This window comes from Ursus maritimus, unplaced genomic scaffold (genome assembly GCF_017311325.1).
Source record: "Ursus maritimus isolate PB19 unplaced genomic scaffold, ASM1731132v1 scaffold_6, whole genome shotgun sequence".
Classification (NCBI taxonomy): domain Eukaryota; kingdom Metazoa; phylum Chordata; class Mammalia; order Carnivora; family Ursidae; genus Ursus; species Ursus maritimus.
In genome coordinates this window covers 37,530,824-37,554,806 of record NW_024426774.1, presented here as the reverse complement: position 1 = coordinate 37,554,806, position 23,983 = coordinate 37,530,824, and the positions used below count along the sequence as shown (strand labels likewise).

The 23,983-nt window shown below is 48.2% G+C and overlaps 1 protein-coding gene across 2 annotated transcripts; it reads right to left on the bottom strand.

The window, feature by feature from the left end:
• Positions 1-5,869: 5,869 nt before the first annotated feature.
• On the bottom strand, positions 5,870-11,728 carry CD8A (CD8a molecule). Of its 2 annotated transcripts, none has more exons than XM_008700097.2 (6): positions 11,528-11,728; positions 11,073-11,438; positions 10,435-10,545; positions 10,104-10,214; positions 9,428-9,458; positions 5,870-7,212 (listed from the first exon to the last, which is right to left on the bottom strand). In XM_008700097.2, exons 1-6 carry the CDS (start codon positions 11,574-11,576, stop codon positions 7,161-7,163), a joined length of 720 nt encoding a protein of 239 aa, XP_008698319.1. In that variant the 5' UTR covers positions 11,577-11,728; the 3' UTR covers positions 5,870-7,160. The 2 variants fall into 2 exon arrangements, with proteins under 2 accessions (XP_008698319.1, XP_040479153.1); XM_040623219.1 differs by lacking the exon at positions 5,870-7,212 and adding an exon at positions 8,386-8,521.
• Positions 11,729-23,983: the final 12,255 nt, after the last annotated feature.

The window sequence follows — 23,983 nt, the reverse complement described above, 5'->3', positions numbered from 1 at the left end:
AGATAAGCCCAGAGAAATAAAGCTTAACCATGATTTAGAAGAGTACCGAATACACAGGTGTGATGAGACAGGGAGGGTGCCGAGAAAGAAAAATGAAAAGGTAGGACACACAGTGATGCTTTGTCAAATATTTGAAACCGGATGCCTGAGAGAATGCTGCTGGCAAGGACATAAAAGGACACCAGCAAGAAAACCAACCAATATAATACACCACACTACCAGAATGAAGGGTAAAAATACCTGATCACCTTGACTGATGTAGGAAAAGCACTTGACAAAATTCAACACCTTTTCATGATGAAAATAATCAGAAAACTAGAAACAGAAGAGAATTTCCTCTACATGATGAAGCACCTTTACTAAAAAACAAACAAACAAAAAACAACAAAACACAAAAACGAAAGCTCACAGCAAGCATCACACTCAACGGTGAAAGACCAAAAGCCATCCCCCTAAAATGAGGATCAAGCCAAGGATGCCCACCTTCAGCAATGCTATTCACCGGTGTACTGGAAGTCCTGGCCAGAGCAATTAGGCAAGTAAAATAAAAGGCATCCGAACTGGAAACAAAAAAGTAAAACTATCTCTATTCACAGGTGACAGGATATATAAAACCCCAAAGAATCTACAAGAGTTACTAGAGCTGATAAACACATTCAGCAAAGTTGATATAAGATCAACACTCGAACCATGAGAGACTGTGGACTCTGAGAAACAAACTGAGGGCTTCAGAGGGGAGGGGGGTGGGGGATTGGGATAGGCCAGTGATGGGTAGTAAGGAGGGCACATGTGGCATGGTGCGCTGGGTGTTCTATGCAAAATGAATCATGGAACATTGCATCAAAAACTGGGGATGTACTGTATGGTGACTAATATAACAAAATAAAAATTATTAAAAAATATGTATGAGAAAAAGTATTTTATTCATTCTTTAAAAAAAAAATTTCCAAAAACCTTTCCTTGTTGTGGAGTGTTTCTTACACTCCTGTGAGTCTTCCATGCTAACAAATACACCTAAACATTATTAAGTATTGTCTAAGCAAGAGTCCTGTGTGTCAGAGAATTTTGAGTTTCCTTGAGAACGTCAAAGTGCTTCATGCGTAATACTGGCTTAGAATCCTTTCGTTTAATAACTCAAACAGATGTGTGTACGTTAAATGCAGAAAACATTGAACATACCTTGGTATGGCACCTTCCATCATTCAACGTGGGATTTTTTTTTTTAAGTGCCAGGCAGTGAGAGAAAACAGGATACTTGGTGTCCTGAAGCTTAGGGACTGCCGGTAGATAGAGAAAAGCAGAGCACCAAGCACGAAGGCCCTTGTAGTGAGGTTAGTTCCCACCAGTGACCTAACTATCGAACGACAATGGGAGGGAAGAGAAGGGAGACATGCATTAAGTTGTGTATTTTTAAGGTCCACTCTGGCTACAGTAGCATGAGAGGTGGTTGGGGAGGGGATGGGGTTAGAGCAGGGGAGCCCAGTACAGTGCGTAATTAAAGTGAATGTTGAATGTTGTAGGTCCTGTATAGTATTGTGAACAAGACAGACTTTGTCTCTACTCAGTAAGGACCAAGATAACGTAAGATATGAGAAATATAATGAAAATCTAGCAAAAAGATGTTTTTGTCATAAAATGTCAGTGCTCCGAACCCTTCTGTAATTCAGAGAAGCAATAAGGTGGGGTCTCTTAAATGATGGGCTTTCTTGCTCTGGTGTTCTAAAATATATTCCCAAGTCTTTCTGTTGTCTTCATTTTCTAGAAAGGTGAATTTTTTTATTTTTTTATTTTTTTAAGATTTTATTAATTTGAGAAAGAGAGCACAAGTGGGGGCAGAGGGAGAGGGAGAAGCAGACTCCCCGCTGAGCAGGGAGCCCCATGCAGGGCTTGATCCCAGGACCTTGGGGTCATGATGTGAGCTGAAGGCAGACGCTTAACCAACTGAGCCACCTATGCGCTCCTAGAAGGGTGAATTTCTAAGTTCACGCTCTCCTTCTCTTGGTCTCTACACTATGTGGGTTGTGTGATTTTCTGCCAATTTCTAGTCAGGAGGGATCTTTTTAACTCCATTTGGGGACTGCATTCAGCCACCATGCAAGGGCCGCCATGCAAGTAAAGGGCTTTGATGTCGTTTTCCCCTCTAAAAAGTGTTCTTTAAAAGGAGGCGTCTTATTTGTCAGTGTTCAAGACTAATCATTTCAGGAGCTTTCTCCCCTTCTGAACAGTTTAGAAATGCATTTTAGGTTTTTTTTTCATTCTTTAGACCGTGCTGCCTTTAGCTGTTTTAGATCAGTGAGCTAATCAGCCTTAAAGAGGAATTTCACAGGAAATTATTAAATTGTCCTGAAAGCTTGGAGAAGTAGATCAGGAAATCTGGGCAGATGACCTGACTTTACTAGTGTGTACCAGTTAGCTGCCTGTGAGGAGTAGGCAGTCCAGGGTTTGTCGGGTGGCTTCATGCCGTCAGGGACCCAGGCTCCTGTCATTCTCCACAGCCTTCACACGTGGCCTCAGTTTCACCTCTTTATAACTGTGCTCCAGGCAGGAAGAGGAGGAAGAGAGTGGGAAAAGAAGCAGCCTCCAGTTGAGTTTGCCCCTTCGAACAGTCTTTCCTGGAAGCTCCATCCAATGACTTCTTAGCCACACTTGGCTGCAGGGAAGTCTGGGGAATGTCTGAGCATGTCACCACTTGTCGTACCATGAGGGTTCTGCTGGTGAGGAAGAAAGGGCGAACGGTTGTTTGAAAAGCAACCTGCGGTCTCCACCACATGTGCCTATCCCTCGGAGCTAGGAAACAGATGAAATTTCGTTCACTTAAAGGAATTAAGCCATTGGCACCAGCAGCTGGTGCAGCCTTCCACTGCCCTGAGATAACTAGACAGATGAAGAGTTCGCGGTCATGGAACCATCTCCTTGAGCTGAATTCCTTGGCCCCTAGTGGTATTTGTGTTAGAAGCAGGGCCCTTACCCTGATTTCAAATAGGACCCCATTTGTTTGAATCCGGAGCAGGTGGTGAGCTTTGTTTGGTACCATGGGCTGCATAGGTGTAAAACAATGGTTTTGAGGTGCTTACCCTTGTGGTGTCACAGCATAACATACACAGCTGTTGAGTCACTGTGTCGTACACTTGAAACTAACATTACGTGTCCACTGTACTTCAGTTACAGAAAAGAGCAGATGAAGCATCTGGGCTGTAGGATTAGACTTGAGTTCAAATCTTGCTCCCACCAGGCTCTAGTGTGATCTTGGGCAAACGTTTGAAACTTCCGGTACCTTCGTTTTCTCATCTGTAAAGAAGAATGGTAATCGTTCCTACATCATAGTTCGGAGGAAGCCCAAATGAGGTACTGGGCCCATGGTGAGTGCTAACTAACCGGTGGCTATTATTTTATTTAAGTCAGGGAAACAGATCACAACCGCCTAAGGGACAGTGGAAGAGGGGAACTAGCAATGGGCATGCAGAAGTGAGGTTGTCCAAAGGGATGGGGACTTTCGTAGGTGCTGAGATGACAAATAGTAGAGCGCATGCTTATCCAATGGCTCTAAGGACGGTAGGGGGTGGGAGGCTCTGGGGGGGCCCTCAGGATGTGAGGCCGAGGAGAGCTTCAATGACAGAGCAGAGGCTGTGTGTATCTGGGACCGAGCTCTCTCAAAACGAGATGTGTATGTGTATGTGTATGAAGGGTGACCGTCCTCCTCAGCACGGGGATGCCGAGATCCCTGGTTTATACATGAATGTGTTCCGTCAGAAATGGTTACCCTTTTAGAGAAGAGAGATTGGGAGAATCAGACAGAGGGCTGCATTCGAAGTGTAACAGGTACTACACTGGTTTGGAAAAACGCGGTGCGTTGTTTTCAGTATACATTTTGTGACTGTGTTCCAGGAACTCTTCTAGGCACTTAATAAAAATACATGTAAACTCATATATTCTTCCCAACAACCTTTTGAGGTAGGAACTGTCATTACCCTCATTTTACAAGTGGGGAAACCGAGGTTTTGAGACCTTAAGTCACAGGCCAAGTAGCAGAGCCAGGAAGCTGCTTTCAGAACTTTGCGTTTAACCTAAATTAAGGCAGTTGTGGCCTCCGTCAGTTCCTCCGGTGGAGAGACACAGCTCAAGCCTGCTTTTAGGAGCAGAGTAAGTGTTGCCTGCCCCTGGTGGTCACAATATCGGGGTGGCGGAAGGTGGGAGGGGGGTGGAGGTGGAGATTTGCACACGGGCCCGGGTAGGATGGAGGGGCGGCTTCTTGCTGGTGAAAAAGAAAGACTTCTCCCTGTCCCACTGGCTGAAGAGTCATGGGGGCTGGTCAAGTGTAGCATGGGTTCTCTGAAGGGCAGTTGCACAACTGGAGAAACAAATGACAACGTCCTCTGGTTTCTTTCTTCCACAAATGGAATATGTTTTTTGTTAAATGAATGAATATTTGTTCAATGAACCACCAAGCTAACTGCATAATAGAGAAGTCATTTCTCTACTTTCTGTTTCTCAGGGTCCAAAAAAACATGGGCATCTTCCACTTGGGGCCATGTGTAGAACCAATGCTTCGGGTTAGAAGCTGGAAAGTGAAATATGACTTGGGGCTGAGGCTGCCAGCCTTGAACTGTCAGGTGCTCCTTCTGCGTGTGCAGAATGAACGGTTGGGCGTTTGTGGTCACCAGCAAGCCCCGACCCTAAATTCACAGCCCCCCTTTAGCATGCTTTCCGCCTTGGCCTGCAGCTTGTTTTTCTCTTTTCTCCCTGGTTCTGAGGGCCAATTCTAATGAATACCTTTTCCTATGTTGATTTTTTTTTTTTTTAAGTAGCCTCCAAGCTCAGCATGGAGCCCAACGCAGGGGTTGAACTCACAACCCCGAGCTGAGATCAAGAGTCGGACGCCCAACCGACTGAGCCACCCAGGCGCCCCCAGCCCCATGTTGATATTTTTAATCTTCAAAATAGTGTTTACCATTTTAGTCATGGTAAGTGAAACTTTTTAGGGGGTATGAAAAAATCAGTAAGTAGTGAACCCTCTCCGAGCCTGCCCAGGGTGGCTTCCCAGCCACTCATCACCTGTGCTGCAAGTTAGAGAGGAAAAGCCCTTTTCCTGTCTTCGCCCTGGCTCAGGTTCTTTGAGATCAGCCCTCCACAGCCATCCTCTGAAGTGTCTCCCATGAGGAGACAGGATGTTCCTTGTCCCCCTTTCCAGGGAACCTAGGGACAGCTTCCACAGGCAGCCTTAGAGCCTGGAGCCCACTCTGAACAGGGTCTCAGTCCCTGGAGTGGCTCCTGGTTCTCGTGGCTGGATTGGTTTGGGGAGGAAGGGGACGAGGGCAAGACTTTGTCTCATGGGAACTTTCTTAGCTTTCACTTCTGCTTTCTCACACTTGAGGCACTTCTTCCTCTTGATTTCTGTTCTTTAGGAGTGTCTTGGTTTTAAAAATTGAGGTTGCAAAGGCAGTTTCAGGAGGGCAGGGAAAGGTCTCTGTTGCCCTGGTGCTGCCTATGTGCGTGTATTCACTTGATGCTGTCTTGGAGCTGCTGTACACGTAGGATTCGGGCACTTGCCAGTGTGTATATTTTACCTCAACAAGAGTGAAGATTTTATGGTTTATTATGAGAGGAGTATCAGCTCATCTGTCACCATGAAAGAACAAGACACGGTGATGCCAGAAGAGGCTCATCAGTTTTAACTGATGGGAACATGGGGAGTCCACAGTGAAAGTGGGGACCGGCCCAATAATTCTACTTTTAGGGTTTTGTCCTAAAGAAACAAAGATGTGTGCAAAGTTTTGGCAGTGGTCTTATAGTAGTGAAAAACTGGAAACTGGAAAATGAAATGCTGAATAATAACTGAACAAAAGTTGACACAATAAAAAATGGCGTGCTATTTTGTCATTAAAAAGGATGCCATCGATGTTTATTAAAGCCATTTATAAAGAGCAGAGCACAATCCCATTGTTAAAAATCGGAAGTATATACCTCACATATATGCATAGAAAATCATCAGGAAGAATGTACGCCACAATATTAACAACGGATTACACCTGAGGTAAAGAATAACGGGTCATTCTTACTTCCTCATCGGAGTTTTCTCTTCCAGTGAGCACTCGCTGCTTGTTCAACTCCGTATGAGAGGAAATGCGTGTGTAGGGCAGCAGGTTTGGCTCTCGGCCGCCTCACCGGAGTCTGTTCTGTCTCAGCCCCACATCTGCTGGTCGAGGGGAGGCTGGGGCCGGGGCGGCAGCTCTGGAACGATTCTGCCTTTGCACACTGTCAGAAGTCATCGATGTTCCAGGAGCATGATCAGAGAGGGTACGCAAGTTTAGAGGCTCCAGAGGACCTCTGCTCAACTGCACTGATGCTCAGATCATGCTTGTCAAGGGGTGGTCTCGCCTCTTTCACAGGCCCCTCGGCACTGCAGGGGCGGGGAGAGCAATTTTGCCTCCACTTGGGGATTTCCCAGAGATGGTCTTTAGAGATTGAGTTTTTCCTTTTCCAGTATTCAGTGTACCCCTTCCCCTTTATTTGAGGACTTCCTATGCCATGCAGTTCCACATTTGATTATAAAAAGTCTGATAGTATTCAATGGCATTACAGAACTCTGTGAAAGGCAGAAGTTCTCTTATAACCTCCTCGGGGCTGAGGGTGCAGTCGTGGGTCTATCACGCTGCTCAAGAAATCACTTGCGCCCTTACGGTTTGAGACACAGCACCCCGGCGCTGAGACAGACGCCTGCAGAAGAAAGACCTGAATGGCTGGAGGAAGAGCGCTGAGACTTGCTGTGACTCTGATCAAGCTGCTCCCCATCCCTGGATGTCAACTGAAGAGGTTTGGACCAAGTCATGCTGAGCACCCCACCTCCCAGCTCTAACTGCCAGATTCTGAGAACATGGCTCGTGGTAGCTCTCGCCTGCTCACCCTTTACCCCAACGCGTGCCCACAATGGTGTTGTAACCCTTGTGGTGTATTGCAGATGTACAAGTCTTGTTTTGTGTCAACTAAGGAAAACACATAAAGAAAAAGTCACCCTTCCCGCCCCACCCCCACAAAAATAATAATGAGCATGGGTATATAAGGAAGAAAGGCTAGAAAAACCAAATGGGAAGGACTGTTGCTGTTCTCACAGAGAGAGTTCTGTTTGGTCTTGTAGTGGCTGCTGCACAGGGCCCATCTCCATGTTAGACGTATTTCTCCGAAGGGCTGGGCTTGCCTCCTGGTCTGACCATGGGCCTGAAAGAGAGGCAGACGACCGACCATGATTGCAGCAAGGGCTGCCACAGCGTCCTACTGCATCCAGCCATGCCTCTCCGCCTGCCCCAGCCTCCCCGCCCCTACGGGGTCTGCGCACTTGGCCCTGGAACACCAGCGTGGGACTGGGCAAATGACGACAGCAACCCTGTCGAGTGCCTTACGCTTGCCATCTTGTTGTCACAGCAACTTGAGGGTGGGGGGCACTGGGAAAGAGAGATGAAAGAACTTGCCCAGGGTCACATAACTAGGAGGTGATGGAGCCAGGCTGGGAGCCTTTGTCAGGGTACCCATGGAGGTGAGAGAGGGAGGCTGATAACCAAAGTCCTCTGTGGAGCTGATTCTCAGCCCCGGAGAGGAGGATGTGAGCAAACCACCACCATCAGCCAAGCAGAGCTACTTTATCTCGCACAAACAACCCAAATTTGATGTCCCACTAAAAATGTGTGTTAGTTCAGACCTGGACTAGCACCTCCTAAATGGGCTGATTCATCATGCATGCTATGTCTGTGCACACCGTCCTCCAAACCTGTCTGGAAGCTGAGCTGCCCTCTGTCATCACAGAGCACGTTAACTCAGGCACGTGCATCCCCCGGATACGTTTGCTCTGCGTCCTTCGTGTGCTAGGGCAGGGTTTTCTTCTCGGTTCATTTCAAAATGAGACTCTTCAGAGAAGATAAAGACAAGGGATGCTTCTCCTCCAAAGCTCCCAACTGCACCCCAAATACTTGCAAATGCTACAAATCTTTCTCTGTTGTTAAAGGGTCTTTATCCCCTCAGAAATTCATTACATTTCCACTGTTAAAAATCATGATATTTACTAAAAAAAAATAATGTTATATGAGATATTGAAATTGGATTCCTGCAGAGAAATACCAAGGAGTGTGAAATGCAAACCCGAGGTATAAAATTTAAAATATTTTCATCTAGTGAAAGGAACTGGTTATCCTTAAACATCCCCATCCCCCAAGCAGGAAGGAGCCTGAGCTTGGATAGAAGTTTCAGTTCTGCTATTTGCAGTGTGGTCTTGGACAAGTCACTAAATGTCCTAACCCTCAGTTTTCTCATCTGAAAAGTGGTGGTCATGGTAACTACTTGAAAGATTGTTATGAAACTTGATATTTAAAAAGAAATCTATATACAACAAGGAACCGGTACTCTGCAGGCTTTTATTAAATGGTGTATTATTTTGGTAATCTGAGAGGCATCCTGGCTCTGCCATCTTGGGTAGGTTTCCTGATCTGAGCTGCTATCTGTGAGATGGGACCATAGTATCTACCACAAGGGGTTGCTGTGTGGAGAAAGAGAGATCCTGAGTGGAACCCCCATCATGGTGCAGGGCTAGAGGGGGGCTAGTTAGATGGTAGCACAGGCTGCCTCGGCCTAAGTTCAAAGGACAGAGGAGATTGAGAGTCCTCTTCCAGGCATTGGTCTTTGTTTTTGTTTGTTTCTTTGTTTTCCTGATCGGCTCAGAATGATCATGGGCTGGAATTGGATCGGGGAGTCACTTGAGCTGCCAGATAGCTAACTGCTGTCGCATTCTAGTCTTTGGTGGTAAATCTAGGCACTACATTGGCACGGGGAAATTAGGAGCCTAGGCCATTGTTTATTTGTTTCCCTGATAAAAGATGGGCTCTCAAAACACTAGTCTCTCAAAAATCTGTAACAAGTAGGGGCGCCCGGGTGGCTCAGTCATTAAGCGTCTGCCTTCAGCTCAGGGCATGATCCCAGTGTTCTGGGATTGAGCCCCACATCAGGCTCCTCTGCTGGGAGCCTGCTTCTTCCTCTCCCACTCCCCCTGCTTGTCTCTCTCTCACTGGCTGTCTCTCTCACTGGCTGTCTCTGTGTCAAATGAATAAATAAGCTCTTTAAAAAAAAGAATACTTATAAAAAAATCTAGAACAAGTAAATAGGAAAAAAAAGTTTCTTAAGAAAACAACAAAACCCAGTTAGAATCATCCAGATAAAAAGACCTCAGGTCTGCTCTCCCCATTAGCCCAAACAGTGCCTCCCATGTCCTCACCTTACCAGCCTTGTGCCTCTCTTTGCTCAGGAACTATGCTGACTCCCTGCCCCCAGAATTCTACTGCCATGGTCTCTCTCTGGGAAAGGTTCCCACCAACTGCTGCTTGGGAAGCTAGGACCTGTGCATAGGGCTGCCCAGGGTTAGGAGGCCCAGGGGTTATAAAAGACTCACCTGGGACATTTGCAAACACGTCTTCGGTTCCCTGGATAAGAAAAAAAGAGGAGTAAAGTGACTGCCTCACCACCATCAATAGTCCTCAAACAGATTTCCTCCTTCCTTTTTCCTATTTCTTTAGGATTATAACTCTTGAGAGTCAGGTAAGAGCTGCTTTTCCATCCCTTTTCTCATCAATTTTAAAAGCATTGCAAATACAGATGTGGGTTAAGATGGGTTAGTACACTCACCCACCGTAGGACCCAAAGTAGTAAGGGGTTCACCAGGGGGTGGCCCAGAGTAAATCTCAACCGGTCATGGTTTTGACCCAGTCTTCCTGGGCGCTAGTCCCAGGGCCACAGGGGCACACCCTCTCCCAGGGGCGTTTGTAATAAGCCAGAAACTGCACTTGCTACAGGTTTCGCCTTCGCCAATGGAACACAACGCTGCTGCGGCTCCTGGGATAAGGGCTCTGTCTTCCCAAAACCGTCCCAGAGAGTGGAAAGAGGAATGGGAAGGGGTTTCTCGAGTTCTGCCTCCAGGAAAGAAATGGGCTGTGCCTGACCCTACAGTGCAGCTCCGGTCCCAGAACTCTCCATCCTATCTCCGGGCAAGGGCTGCTTGGAGCAAGCAGCGCAGGAGAAGAAAGTAGGGCAAACTGTTTCCCCCCACTCTGTGCTCCCTTTGAACTTACTGTGGTTGCAGATGACAGTGATGACCAGTGACAGGAGAAGGACGGCGCAGATGCCACCCAGGGGTGCCCAGATGTAGATTTCACAGGCGAAGTCCAGCCCACTTTTTTCCCCTGAAGACACCGAAGACGCCGACATTTAAGAGCTGGCCCCGGATCCTCCAATCCACACCACCAGCTCAGGCCTGTCCCTCCGTCGGGTGTCGGTTTCCCCACCACTTGGGCAGCTTTCGGCTCCACCTCCAGGATCAGGGCTGAGCCTGGCAGGGACGCTCCCCGCGGTCCGCACTGCCCCTGGCCGGTCCCCGTCCCGGGACCCCTGCGCCCGTCTCACCTGCGCTGCCCGCCGCAGGCCGGCAGATCCCCGGGCTCAGAGATACCAGCTGCGACGCGTTGGTGGGCGCCCGCGTGGGTGGTCGCGGCGCCGGAGTAGGGGTGGGCTTGACTGCGGGAGAAACAGCGTGGTTGGAGTCGGGCAGGGGACATCGACACTAACCCTCCCCACTGCTTGGCTCGCCTTTGCCCAAGGGGGCGCCTCCTCTGCCCGTGCGACCTCTGCACTCGGGGAGGGGAGATGGACTGGGGACCTCTAGGATTCGCGCTCACCCCTCCGCGCCCTCCCGGTCACCCAGCCTCTCTCCAGGGCTCAACCTGCAAGCTTGTGGGCTTGGGTTGATAGCCGTATTTTATTGACAAGCAAACGCAGGTTCCCAGAATTTAAGTAACTGCCCAGGAGCAGACAAGCACCCGAACTCGAGCCCAGATCTGCCGGACCTAGGAAGCCGTCTTCAGTCCCGACCCAGCCGCACCTTAGCCTCAGTTTCCTCGTCTGTGAAATGGAAGCAGTATTAAGTAGCCCCTACCCCCAAGGGCGCTAAGAGGCTCAAAAGCGGGGCGTCCGTGTGAAAAAACGGGTTCAGAGGTGAGCCCTAAACCCCACACCGCGAGGTACCACGCCCCGGGCGCCCGGACCTGGCAGGAAGACCGGCACGAAGGGGCCCAAGTACAGCATGGAGTTGCTCAGGATAGAGCAGAAATAGTAGCCTTCGTCCTCCTTGCGGAAGCGTTGCAGGGTGAGGCTGTAGAGGGTGTCATTGACTTTCTTGCCCGAGATCTGATTGGGGTCCAGCCCTTGGGCCACCTTGGCCCGGGTTTGGGAGAGGTACATGAGGAAGACGGGGCGGGCGGCGGGTTCATTCTTCTGGTAGAGCCACGAACAGCCCGGCGCCGCGCTGGACAGCAGCACCTCGCACTGCAGTTCCACCTTGCTGCCCAGCTGTCCGACCACCTTCCGCGGCGTCATGCGGAACTGGCTCGGCTCGCCGGCCGCGGCGGCACCTGCGGGCGGCAGACGTGGAGGCTGAGTCCGGAGCCCCGCGCTCCTCGTCTGCCCCGCCCCCCGTCCTCCCCGAGGGTCGCCAACTCACGGAGCAGCAGGGCCAGCGGCAGGAGCAGGGCGGTCACCCGAGAGGCCATGGCGTGCTCGGCGCTGCGCGACGCGTGCGGACGCGCGCTGGAGCCGGTGGGACGCCGAGCCGGGAAGTTGCGCCCTTCGGCCAGCCGAGGAACCAGATTGCACGTTCGGAGGATGTGATGTCACCCGAAGCCCCGAAGCCCCGCGGAGGAGAGTCGCCCTCTTTTTCGCGGTTGCCACCTTCCAGCCGGGTGAGGAGGCTGGGGTCCATGATCGGGGCCGTCGAAGCGGGCTCGCAGGGCAGCTGGGGACGGTTAAGAACTGCGGGCTTGACGGTGAAGTAAAAGGCTGGCAAATGGCCCTTGGCAAAGGCTCTCTTGCGGGGGCGGCAGAGACAGAGAGTAAAGAGAGATTACAAGAGGTGAGGAAGGTGAGAGTAAGCAGGAAAGCAGGGTGTCCACTTCCTTTGTAGTCACTCAGAATGGCTCTAGCAAGGTGGGCACTGAGGGCCGAGGAGGGCGAGGCAGTGGTGACTTGCACCCTTGTCCCGCAGGGTGGTCTGCATGGTTAGCAGGAAGGAGAATGCCATGGGGCCGCAGCCACCTGCCTTGTGTGGGGGGAGGTCCTCTGCTGACCACACCCTTGGCGATTCCTCCCTGCTGCTAGACATCACCGTACAGCCTCAGTATTTTTCTTGGGGCCACTGCAACAGCTTCCACAAAAGTACCTCCCTCGCCCAGACCTTCAGCACCCTGCCATGATCATTATTCTCATGGAGAGGATCTGTCAGTGTCACTCTTGCAGCCTCCTATGACCTGTAGGACTGGATGGAAGCTAAAACATGGCTCGGCTCAGAGCCTCTGGATGCCGGCACCTTCTAGCCTCTGCCCAGTTCCCTGGCCCTGCATTCTCACTGAACTTGAGGTTGTCTAAACTCTGGGCTCCTTGTCTTTGCTGTTTCCTTTGCCTGAAATACCATTCTGTTTAAGCCCTGGGGGCCAGCTCCAGGGGTGTAGGATGTGGACCTCGTTCTTCTGTATCCCTGGCTTTAGGCGCTTGGCAGGGACACTTGTGAAGCCTGGGTGAATGCCTGGCCGGAGGCAGTTTTCCCTCTCAGGCCCTGGCGCATCATATCCCCTTCCTTCTTGCCTATTGCTGTCCTGGAACCTTCCAGCCCCAGTGGATGCCCTCCTCTCATTTCTTCAGGGTGCCCGAGCCTTCCCACTTTGAATCCCATAATGCATATACCTCACACTGTTGCTCCTTGATTCTAGAGTCAAGCCACGTGGCATTATCTGTTCCATGTGTCTGCCCTACCTGTGGGTTTTGCCCGGTGAGGACTGTGTTGCAGACACCCCTCCCCACCATGTCATATCATAGCTTGGGCTGAGCTGTGCTTGTAGAACTTGAGTGTTGAATGGTTGTTTTTTTTTTTTTAAGTATTACAATTACTTTGATTTCAGTGTGTGCTCCCCACCCTTCTCAAATCATCCAAGGTGCTTACCCCTACATGGAACATTTAACACATTTATTTATTTTATTTTAATTCCAGCGTGGTTAGCATGCAGTGTTTTACTAGTTTCAGGTGCACAATATGGTGATTCAGCACCGGCATCCATCATGCAGTGCTCATCACAAGTGCCCTCCTTCATCCCCATCACTTATCTCACCCATCCCTCCACCCACCTCCGCTCCTGTAACCACCAATGTATACTCTGTAGTTAAGAGTCTGTTTCTTGGTTTGTCTCTCTCTCTCTTTTTCCTTTGCTTATTTGTTTTGTATCTTAAATTCCACGTATGAGTGAAATCATATGGTGTTTGTCTTTCTCTGACTGACTTATTTCCCTCAGCATTATACTCTCTAGCTCCATCCATGTCATTGCAAATGGTAAGATTTCATTCCTTTTTATGGCTGAATAATATTCCATATATAAATATACCACGTCTTTTTTATCCATTCATCTATTGATGGACACTTGAGCTGCTTCCATAATTTGACTATTATTAATAATGTTGCTATAAAATTAGGGGTGCATGTATCTGTTTGAATTACTGTTTTTGTATTTTTTTATAGAAGATTTTATTTATTTTAGAGGGAGAGAGGAAGCACATGATGGGGGAGGGGCTGAGGGAGAAGGAGAGAGAGAATCTCAAGCAGACTCCCCACTGAGCACAGAGCCTGACACAGGGCATAATCTCCTAACCTTGAGATCATGACCTGAACTGAAATCAAGAGTGGGTCACTCAACTGACTGAGCTACCCAGGCACCCCTGCATTTTTTTTTTTAAGATATTATTTATTTATTTGAGAGAGAAAGAAAGAGCAGAAGCAGGGGGAGGAGCTGAAGGAGAAGGAGAGAGAGAATCCTAAACAGACTCCCCACTGAGCCCGGGGCCCCACTTGGGGCTTGATCCCAGGACCCCAAGACCATGACCTGACCTGAGCCAAAATCAAGAGTCAGAGGCTCAACCGACTGAACCACCCAGTTGCCTCTGTTTTTGTAGTTGTTTTTTTGTGTGTGTTTTTTTGTTTGTTTGTTTGTTTTTATAAATACCCAGTAGTTCGATTACTGGATCATAGGATAGTTCTATTTTTAACTTTTTGAGGAACCTCCATACTGTTTTGCACAGTGGCCGTACGAGTTTGCATTCCCAATAACAGTGCAAGAGGGGAACATTTAACATTTATATATTTAGAAATGTTTTTTAAAGTGTCTTTTACATTACAAGAGTTACATATTCTTGAAAAACTTCAAACTATACAAAAACTTATACAGGAAAATTCCCTGTCTTGGCTTTCCTCACTGTCATCCATTCTCCAGAGAAAACCACTGTGACAATGGAGTGTGTCCCTCAGCTGTGGTCTGTGCATAAACAGATGTTAATACGTCGTTTATTTTATTTTATGTATATGTATGTATGCACGTACGTATAGATGTATGTGTTTTGAGAGACAGAGAGAAGGAGTGAGCGAGAACGAGTATGGGGGGCTGGCAGAGAGAGAGGGAGAGAGAGAATCTCCAGCAGACTCCCCGCTGAGTGTGGAGCCCGATGTGAGGCTTCATCTCACGACCCTGAGATCATGACCTGAGCTGAAATCAAGAGTTGGCTGCTCACCCAGCTGAGCCACCCAGGCGCCTCTATATGTCACGTCAGGCACATGGGTTGTACCACACACGTATTTTTTTTACAACCGCCCTTTCTTAGCTAATAGCAGAAGAAGGAAAGTTTTCATATCAGCACATGGGGATCTACCTCATTCTTCCAGATGGGTGCATTTTCTATGGGTGTTCCATAATTTAGTTTTCCTGTTAAGGGACATGGAAGTGGGCTGTAGTAGATACAATGTATCTGTATTACTGAAGACTTGCCCGGTACATGTTACATTTCCAAATGGAAGGTGAGGGAGGCTGGGGAGAGAAAACCCTTTGTAACGATGACCGTGACTCACAGAAGGGCATCCCCTGGCATATAGATGTATGCATGTGTGTGTGTGCCCCTGGCTGTGTAGACAAAGTGCTGTCCGTTAACCCACATGACTGAGGGTGACAAGGAAACAGTCAAGTCCAGGCCGGCCATCTTGGTCTCCTAAAAGAGAGCTGCAGCTGGCTTGGAGGCCTTCCAGCCTTGCAGCTAAGAAAAGTGTCAGCCATGGGGCTGGCAGCCCCTTTGTACAGAGCGTGACAGAGGGTGGGGGGATGCCAAGGCAACATGTGAAACCTACCTAGGAGGCTTTGTGACCCCAATGATATTTTTTACAGAATGTGGTGGATTCTCAGAGCAACCACAACGACATCCGCCTTGCAGCAGGTGGGAGAGCAGATGCAATTTGCGAAAATTCTGGAGATGCTTGCTTGCAGTAGGGTCAGGTGTGCAGAGGGCTGGGCGGGGCCTGCTCCTCACTGCCAGGTGAGCTCATACCCCAAGCTGCGGCACTCACGTGGGATGGCCTGAAGGCATGGGACCAACTGCAACAACTTGTATTCTGTCAAGCAAGTCCCTTATTTTTAAAAAACATCCAGAGAGAGAGAAGGTAAGAGAGTAACCAGTTTCTGTGCCAAATTTAAGCAAGTCTTTGTTTTTCTGAAGGTGTTTGTTCTTAAAGCATGGAAATAAAGTAATCTTAATTTACATGAATTGAAGCCATTCTGGAACACGTAACCAGGCAGGGCAATGGTATGAGATTCCTCAGGGCTCTGTACCGCAGCTCCTAAGACACTGACTGTAGGGGCAACCTGGAATCAACGGCCTGCTGCCTCCAATTGCCAATCCTGGACTGTAGAGACGATACTGTCTCCTTGGAAAGAGTTAGCTTGTTTGGGCCTAGAAAGGCCTTTGAGTTCTAGAGTTAACAGGGCCTTGCTTCATCTCCATGACAAATACCTGTCAATTTCACCCACTTGTGCCACTCCCACTTTTTCTGGAGAATGTTTCAATATATAGAAACATTGTCATACTGTATGACTTTGAGTTGTGTTGATACCTATAGATTTAGGTCATTTATTTCAAATGCTGTATGGTAGTATTATCTTGTGAATATTCCACAGTGCAGTGGTCCTCAAACCAGAGTACTCATACCCTTGGGGGACAAGAGGCTGGCTGTCTTTGGGGATACACGTTATTTTAAAGGGCTCATTTCCCAGATCTTCAGCTCCCATTCGTTCTCTTTCGACAGATCTCAAATGTCTGTATCTAGTCTTCGTGCTGATTCTCTTTCCCCACCTCCTCTTTCATAATCACTCTTTTCTTGCTTTAGAACAAAAAGGCCCGTCCTGTATGTTACTGTGGTGCAATGCCCGGGAGGTGCAAAACTCTCTGGGGCAACAATCAAAGGGAAACACCCAGGCATTTTTCATTTCGTGCCCATTCCCTTAGTTATGAGTAAGCATTTCTCCTGAGGAAAGTTCCCGAGAACCTGGCAAGGAGGGTGTCTGGGCGAAATGCTGGAGCTGGACCACCTTCTGTCCAACTCCTGGCCCTCGTCCCTTGACTCACCTCTCTGTGTGGAGCTAGATGCAGGAGCCAGATGGTTGTTATGGGATGTGTGCTCATTCCTGGCACGTTCATCAGCGTTGCAAAAAGAACCTCACTTTCTTTTTTTCTTTTTTTAAATTTTTTTAAATTTTTGTTTTTATTTATTTATTTATTTGACAGAAAGACAGACAGCCAACAAGAGAGGGAACACAAGCAGGGGGAGTGGGAGAGGAAGAAGCAGGGTCCCAGCAGAAGAGCCCGATACTGGGCTCGATCCCAGAACACCGGGATCACGCCCTGAGCCGAAGGCAGACGCTTAACGACTGAGACACCCAGGCGGCCCAGCCACCCAGACGCCCCTCACTTTCTTTTTTAACACGAAGTCTGATTTGTTAATTGGTTTGACATTGAAGACTGACTTTGCCAACGAGGTTAATTGGCAGCATTTTTATTTGCAATGAATAAATGAGGTAAATCCTTAGCTCCAAAGTTTTGATGAAAACAAAGTTTAAAGTCTATGATAAAAAACAAATATTAAATTAAAATGCTGTCTTGGCAAATTTGTGTCGAAATTAAAAATATTTCTATTTCCCCAACCTCTTCTAAGTTCATCAGTGAAGGCAATGGCTTCTAGGTGAGATAAGAATGGTACAGTTCATAGCTACCGAATGGACACTGGTAAAGCCTATTTGAGTCTGCTTCCAGAAACTGAGAAGTGGATAATTCTAAAGATGGTAATCAATCTACTTACAGGTCAGTGGTTCCCAAGTGTTTGCTTTCAACACAATTGAAAGAAGACCTACTAGACTTGGCAACTGTTATGGGCTGAATTGTGTGTGTCCCCCCAAAAATCATATGTTGAAGTCTTTATTTGGAGATTGGGTTTTATCCGAGGTAAAGTCAAGTTAAAATGAGGTCATTAGGGTGGATCGTAATCCAGTATAACTGGCATCCTTATAAAAAGGGGAAATGTGGACACAGACACATATCCTGGGAGAATGTCATGTGAAAATAAAGCCAGAGATCAGGGTGATGCTTCTACAAGCCAAGAAACCCAAAGATGGCGGCAAGAAGCCAGAAGCTAGGGGTGAGGGACGGCGAAGATTCTTCCTCACAGCCCTCGGAGGGAACTAACTCAGCCCCTGTCTCAGACTTCTAGCTTCCAGACTGTGAGACGATACATTTCTGTTGTTGACCCTCCTAGTTTGTGGTGCTTTGTCACCGCAGCCCTAGAAAACTAAGAGAGCAACTAATAGATCATTCAGATGAACTCCTGATGGTGGCTCACTATGATGGTTTTCTGTTTTGCCATACAAATAAATAAAAATTTTTTTGGAAAAAGAAGATTTAGCGACTCTGCTATAACAAAATGAACTATTTATTTATAGGGACAAGATTTCTCAGTGCTTACATTGTATTAAAAAAAAAAGTAGGAAGGTAATTGGTGTTGTACCCTGTCTTTTTTAGGAAGAAGTAATAACTTTCTATTAGTTCATTAACTAAATGGGCCTTATCCATCTCTTTAAGAGCCGAATTTTCCCTCAGAGTTATTTTTTGTTTTACAAAAATTCTTATTTTGAGATAATTGTAGGTTGATACTGCAGTTAAAAGAAATAATACAGAGATCTCCTATACTCTTTACACAGTATCCCCCAATGGTAACATCTTGCCACTGCAATACACTATCACCAAAGGCTACTTTTTATGTTTAACCCTTAATTTTCACTATTCATAATTTATGTTATCTTTGAACCATCGACACTACTCAGAGCTGTAATGATGCCATAATCTAAACAAAATTTTAATACTTGGAAATTCATGGTTATAGGAAATTAAAATTTCAATTTAAATGTTTTTCTGGCAGAGAAGTATGATCAATAAAAGATCTTCAAGCATAAATACATATTACATTAGGATAAACTTCCAGACAGGAAGATGGATAGAATTCATAAATTAGAGGGGGAAAAGGAATGATGAAAAATTTCCAAAAGCTGAAGAACTTGTTCTTGCTTTTAAAAACAGGTGATGGCTGAAATAAGATTGATATTTATTTACATTGTATCAGAAACAATTGAAAAGAGTGACATAAAGGTTTTATTTTAAAGCATCCATATTTACAACATATTGGACACTATGTATTTCACAACTCTGTAGGATGAAAAATGCTTGCTGTCAAGTTAAAACTGAGTGAAGGAGGACACCTATGTCCATAGCAGCCTTATTCGCCATAGCTACACTGGGTGGAAGCCACCCAGTGTCCCCCCCGCCCCCCGCAACAGACGAAAGGATGAGCAAATGTGGTATATCCACAAATGGAATACTATTCAACTTTAAAAAAGGAAGGAAGGAAACTTTGACCTATACTACAACATGGATGAATGCTGAGAACCTTGATGTTGAGTGAGATAAGCCAGTGACAAAAAGACTAATACTGTATGATGTCACTGACAGGAGACACATCGAGTACTCAGATTCATAGGACAGAAAGTAGATTGGGAGTTGCCGGGAGCTGAGGGCCAGGGGGATGGAGAGTTATTATTTGATAGGTGCAGGGTTTCAGTTTTGCAAAATAAGAGTTCTGGAGGTGGATGGTGGTGGTGTTTGTACAACAGTGTGAATGCGCTTCAGACCACTGAACTCTACACTTAGAAGTGGTTAAAATGGTAAATATGATGTTATATGCATTTTTACCACAATAAAAACTTCAAAAAAATGAGTGAAGGAGTACACAGTCTTTCATATTTGAGAGGGGGGATGCAAGAGCAGTTAAGAGGTGATGACAGCTGCCACTGTTTGTCTGTTCTTTTGTGAATGGATCTCTACTTGCGGCTGTTTTCGGTCTCTGCTGTTATAAACGATGCTGCTGTGAACGTCCTGGTAAACCCTTCCTACAGTCTGTGTACAAGGTTTTCCATAGGGTGTCAGCGTGGAAGAGGAACAACTGCAAGAGGATATCGACCTTGAGAGCAGTGACTAACTTGGAACACGAGCGTCTCTCCACCCTACGTAGCTATTGGCAATTTTCTCTCCAAAGTGGTGGTACCGGTTTGTCTTCACACCAGCTGTGGATGAGTTTCCATTTACCCACATGCTTTATAATTCTTAGTTTTGTCAGTCTTTTCAATTTGTCACTCTGAATGTCATTTTGTTGGTGCTTAGAGAACCTGACTTATTTCTGACCAATTGTCAGGCACTGATTTCTACAATAAATGAGGCTTCAGCTCCTCTTTTTGATTCTGGGCTGTCCTGAGTACTCGCAGTTAAGTCTCCGCAAAAAACACCCAGTCACAAAATAAACCAATAAAAAGGCTCATTTCTCCTTCCTTCCTTCCTCCCTTGCTCCTTCCCTCTCTCCCTCTTTCTCCCTTTCTTCTCCTTCCTTCCTTTTCTCTCCCTCCATCCCTCTTTTTTCTCTTCCTTCCCCCATCTCCTTCCTTCCTCCCTTCCTCCCTTCCTTCCTTCCTCCATCTTTCTTTCTTTCTTTTTCTTTCTTTCTTTCTTTCTTTCTTTCTTTCTTTCTTTCTTTCTTCCTTCCTTCCTTCCTTCCTTCCTTCCTTCCTTCCTTCCTTCCTCTGTTTTTCTTCCTTCCTTCCTTCCTTCCTTCCTTCCTTCCTTCCTTCCTTCCTTCCTTTCATTCTCTTGATACAGTGTATCCAAAACAGAAACTTTAAAAAGTCAGTGGAATTTTTTCTTCTTACACAGACAGTTCATTCTTTCTTCGGGCGCTGGTGGACGATCCATGAAGAAACCTCAACTCAACCATAAAGCTCTCACTCCCACGTTCTACAAACAGTGACCTTGCCCGTGGGAAGCCCCCTGCGCAACCTTCTGAGGGGCTCTCCGCGGTGCTCTTCAGGTACCCCTGGGGCGAGCGGTGGAAGCGGGAGGACGCGGCAATGGAAACATCTCGAGAGACGAGGGCGGTTGTTTCCACGACTCACCACAGCGCCGGCGGAAAAGGCTCGACCTGGGCCCGCAGCGCGCTGCCCGGTTCAGAAGTCCCTCCTCCAGGAAGGGAAGGGGAGGACGGGACTTGGGAACGCCGCCCCGAGAGGAAGGCAGCAAAGGCGGAGCTTGGGAAGGCGGGAAACGACCGAGAACCCCCAGGCCTTGCCCTCCCTCCCTCCTGCAGGCCTCCAGCCTCTCCTGCCTCTGTCTGGTGGGTGGGGGCGCGATGAAGACGGCTTCTCAGGATGGTCTGCGCCTTCTCAGTGTGCAGGGATGAGGGAAACGAGCTGCCTGTCCACACCTCAGACACCAAGGTGACCTGTCCACCAGGAATGTTCCTCCATGTGCCCAGAGGCCGAGCCGTGAAATAGGACTCTCCTCTGCCCCATGGTCAGCCTCTCCCTTGGACTGGGGAGAACGTGTCCCTGGCCCCCCAGGGGGCTGTGCAGTGGAGAGGAGCCACATGGAGCAGGGGTGCGCGTGGGGTGTGCAGTTGGTGTCGTGCTTCAGGGCACCGCCTGGAGTTCTGCAGGTCTCTGTGCTGAGAGACAGGCCAGCAGCGGGGACAGGCAAGGAAACACATGATGCCAGATGGGGGTGCCAGGATGTGGTGGGTGCAGCCAGGACAGAAGCCCAGCTGAAGTCACCACCCTTTAACAGGGGGGCGGAGGGAGGCTGGGGGAGGGCGGCCAGGGCGACGGGCGCAGCTGTGCCTGAATCTAGACTTAAAGGAGGCCAGGTGCAGAGCTGGGGAGCCAGGCTGAGGGCACATTGTTGCAAAGGCACGGTGGCTAGAAGGGCACAGTGTGTTTGGGGTACCGGCTCCAGGCCCCTGGAGGCAGAGTTGATGATGGAGAGGAAGTGGAGTCATTGGAAGGAGTGCAAACCCTCTTCCCTTCTCAGTTGCTCATTCTGCACCATTTTCTGGGCTAGCCCTGGCTGAAGTCTACAATACCTACCCTGGTTGATCCAAAGCCTGAAGCCCTCCCACCATTTCCCACAGAATTCCTTTTTCTGTGCATAGCAAGCCCCTTCACAGGCCAGCCAGCATATTTTCCACTCTTACCCCAGGAAACAGTGGCCCCTAAAGAAAGTCAGGGCCTCATTTTCTTACACCATACACAAAAATAAACTCAAAATGGATGAAAGACCTAAATGTGAGACAAGAATCCATCGAAATCCTAGAGCAGAACACAGGCAGCAACCGCTGTGACCTCGGCCGCAGCAACTTCTTGCTAGACATGTCTCCAAAGGCAAGGGAAACAAAAGCGAAAATGAACTATTGGGTCTTCATCAAGATAAAATGCTTTTGCACAGCAAAGGAAACAGTCGAAAAAACAGACAACCGGCAGAATGGGAGAAGATATTTGCAAATGTCTTATCAGATAAAGGGTTAGTATCCAAGATCTAGAAAGAACTTATCAAACTCAACACCCAAAAAACAAATAATCTAGTCAAGAAATGGGCAGAAGACATTTCTCCAAAGAAGACATACAAATGGCCAACAGACATAAAAAAAATGCTAACCATCACTTATCGGGGAAATACAAATCAAAACCACAATGAGATACCGCCTCACACCAGTCAGATGGCTAAAATTAACAAGTCAGGAAACAAATGTTGGTGCGGACGCGGAGAAAGGGGAGCCCTCTTACACTGTTGGTGGGAATGCAAGCTGGTATAGCCACTCTGGAAGACAGTATGGAGGTTCCTCAAAAAGTTGAAAATAGGGCTACCCTATGACCCAGCAATTGCACCATTGGATGTTTACCCCAAAGATACAGATGTAGTGATCCAAAGGGGCACCTGCACCCCAATGTTTATAGCAGCAGTGTCCACGATAGCCAAACTATGAAAAGAGCCCAGATATCCATCAACAGATGAATCGATAAAGAAGATGTGGTACATATATACACAATGGAATACTACTCAGCCATCAAAAAATGAAATCTTGCCATTTGCAATGACATGGATGGAACTAGAGCGTATTATGCCAAGCGAAATAAGTCAGTCAGAGAAAGACAATTATCATATGATTTCACTGATATGTGGAATTTAAGAAACAAAACAAAGGATCGTAGGGGAAGGGAGGCAAAAATAAAATAAGACATAATCGGAGAGGGAGAAAAACCGTAAGAGACTCTACACTATAGGAAACAAACAGGGTTGCTGGAGGGGAGGTGGGTGGGGGGATGGGGTGATTGGATGATGGACATTAAGGAGGGCACTTGATATAATGAGCACTGGGTGTTATATGCAACTGATGAATCACTGAACTCTACCTCTGAAACTAGTAATATACTATATGTTAATTAATTGAAGTAAAAAAAAAAAAAGAAGAAGGTCAGGTCCTGGCCTTATGCCCCCGCCCCCATAGGGCGCAGAGCTCAGAGCAGCACAGAGGCAGAAATTGAGGTGCCATAGCGGGGTGGCAGGACCCCGAGATGGGGGTGGAAAGAAGAAGGTGGGCCTCAGGGCCTCTGGCAGGGGAAGGAGAGAGGAGGGATCTAGAATCCAGAGTTGGAGATGAACTCAGAAAAGACCCAGTAGAACACATTTATGTTACAGAAGTTCCAGGAGGGTGAGCATTTTACTACAAGCCACTCAGGAAGGCCTCACTGGGCGGGGACTAACAGCCCCGGACGCTAGCTCCCCAGGAGGCCCACCCGTTGCCCTCCTTGGATGAAAGCTAACGCATCACTCGGTCCAGCAGGGAGCGATGTTGCTCTAGTTTTGACCCTGTTGGGGGTGCGGGGGTGGGGGGAGGGAGGTAATCTGAATTCAGCCGGCGCTGGACTACAAGCAGAACTGCGGCAGGGGCAATTTCCCGCCCAGCCACCCGGTGTCCAGGCCAGCTGGACCTCGCCATCCAGCCCGTGTCCCCCGGCTGTAGCTCCCGCCCCTGCCTTTCTCAGGGTCGCCACCCCGACTCCCAAGTCCTCTTACAGGCTCCTTTCAGTCCTACTTTTCTTTGGTGACCGCGATTACTACAGGGGAGTGGGGTGGGGTGGAGGGCGGGATTTGCCTTTTTACAGGGCATCAAATACCTGGTTAGAGGTGGAATTCTGGCCCAGTATTGGGCGGGGAGATGGATACCTGGGGTAGACTCTTAATCGTCCCCAATGCTTCAATAGCTACCTTTAGTCTTAAGCCCTTTGTGCAATGCCTCCTCCCTAGAAATAGCTAGAATGCCAACGCTTTAACGGTGGGTAGATCCTCAATTTGAGAACACCTCTTCTTTGGGCCAGGCTAGGATTTCTCCCAATTCTCCATCCTGCAAAGGGACCAGCTGAAGATCCTGGGGCGCCGGACAGGAGATCCTGGGCCGTTTCAAGAGCCGGGAGGCCCGGCCGGGGGGTGACCTGGTTGCTGTGCGGGGGTCCCCTGGCGAGGACGGCTCGCCCAAGGCGCGGAGGGGCCGCGGGCGGGGATCCTCTCGCTCGCTCCTTCGGACCTGCAGCCCCAAGAGGGGGCCCTGGACCGGGCTGTGGGGGGAAGAGTAGGAGGAGGGCAGCAGAGGGCAGGAAGCGGATGGGGTCTGCGGAGG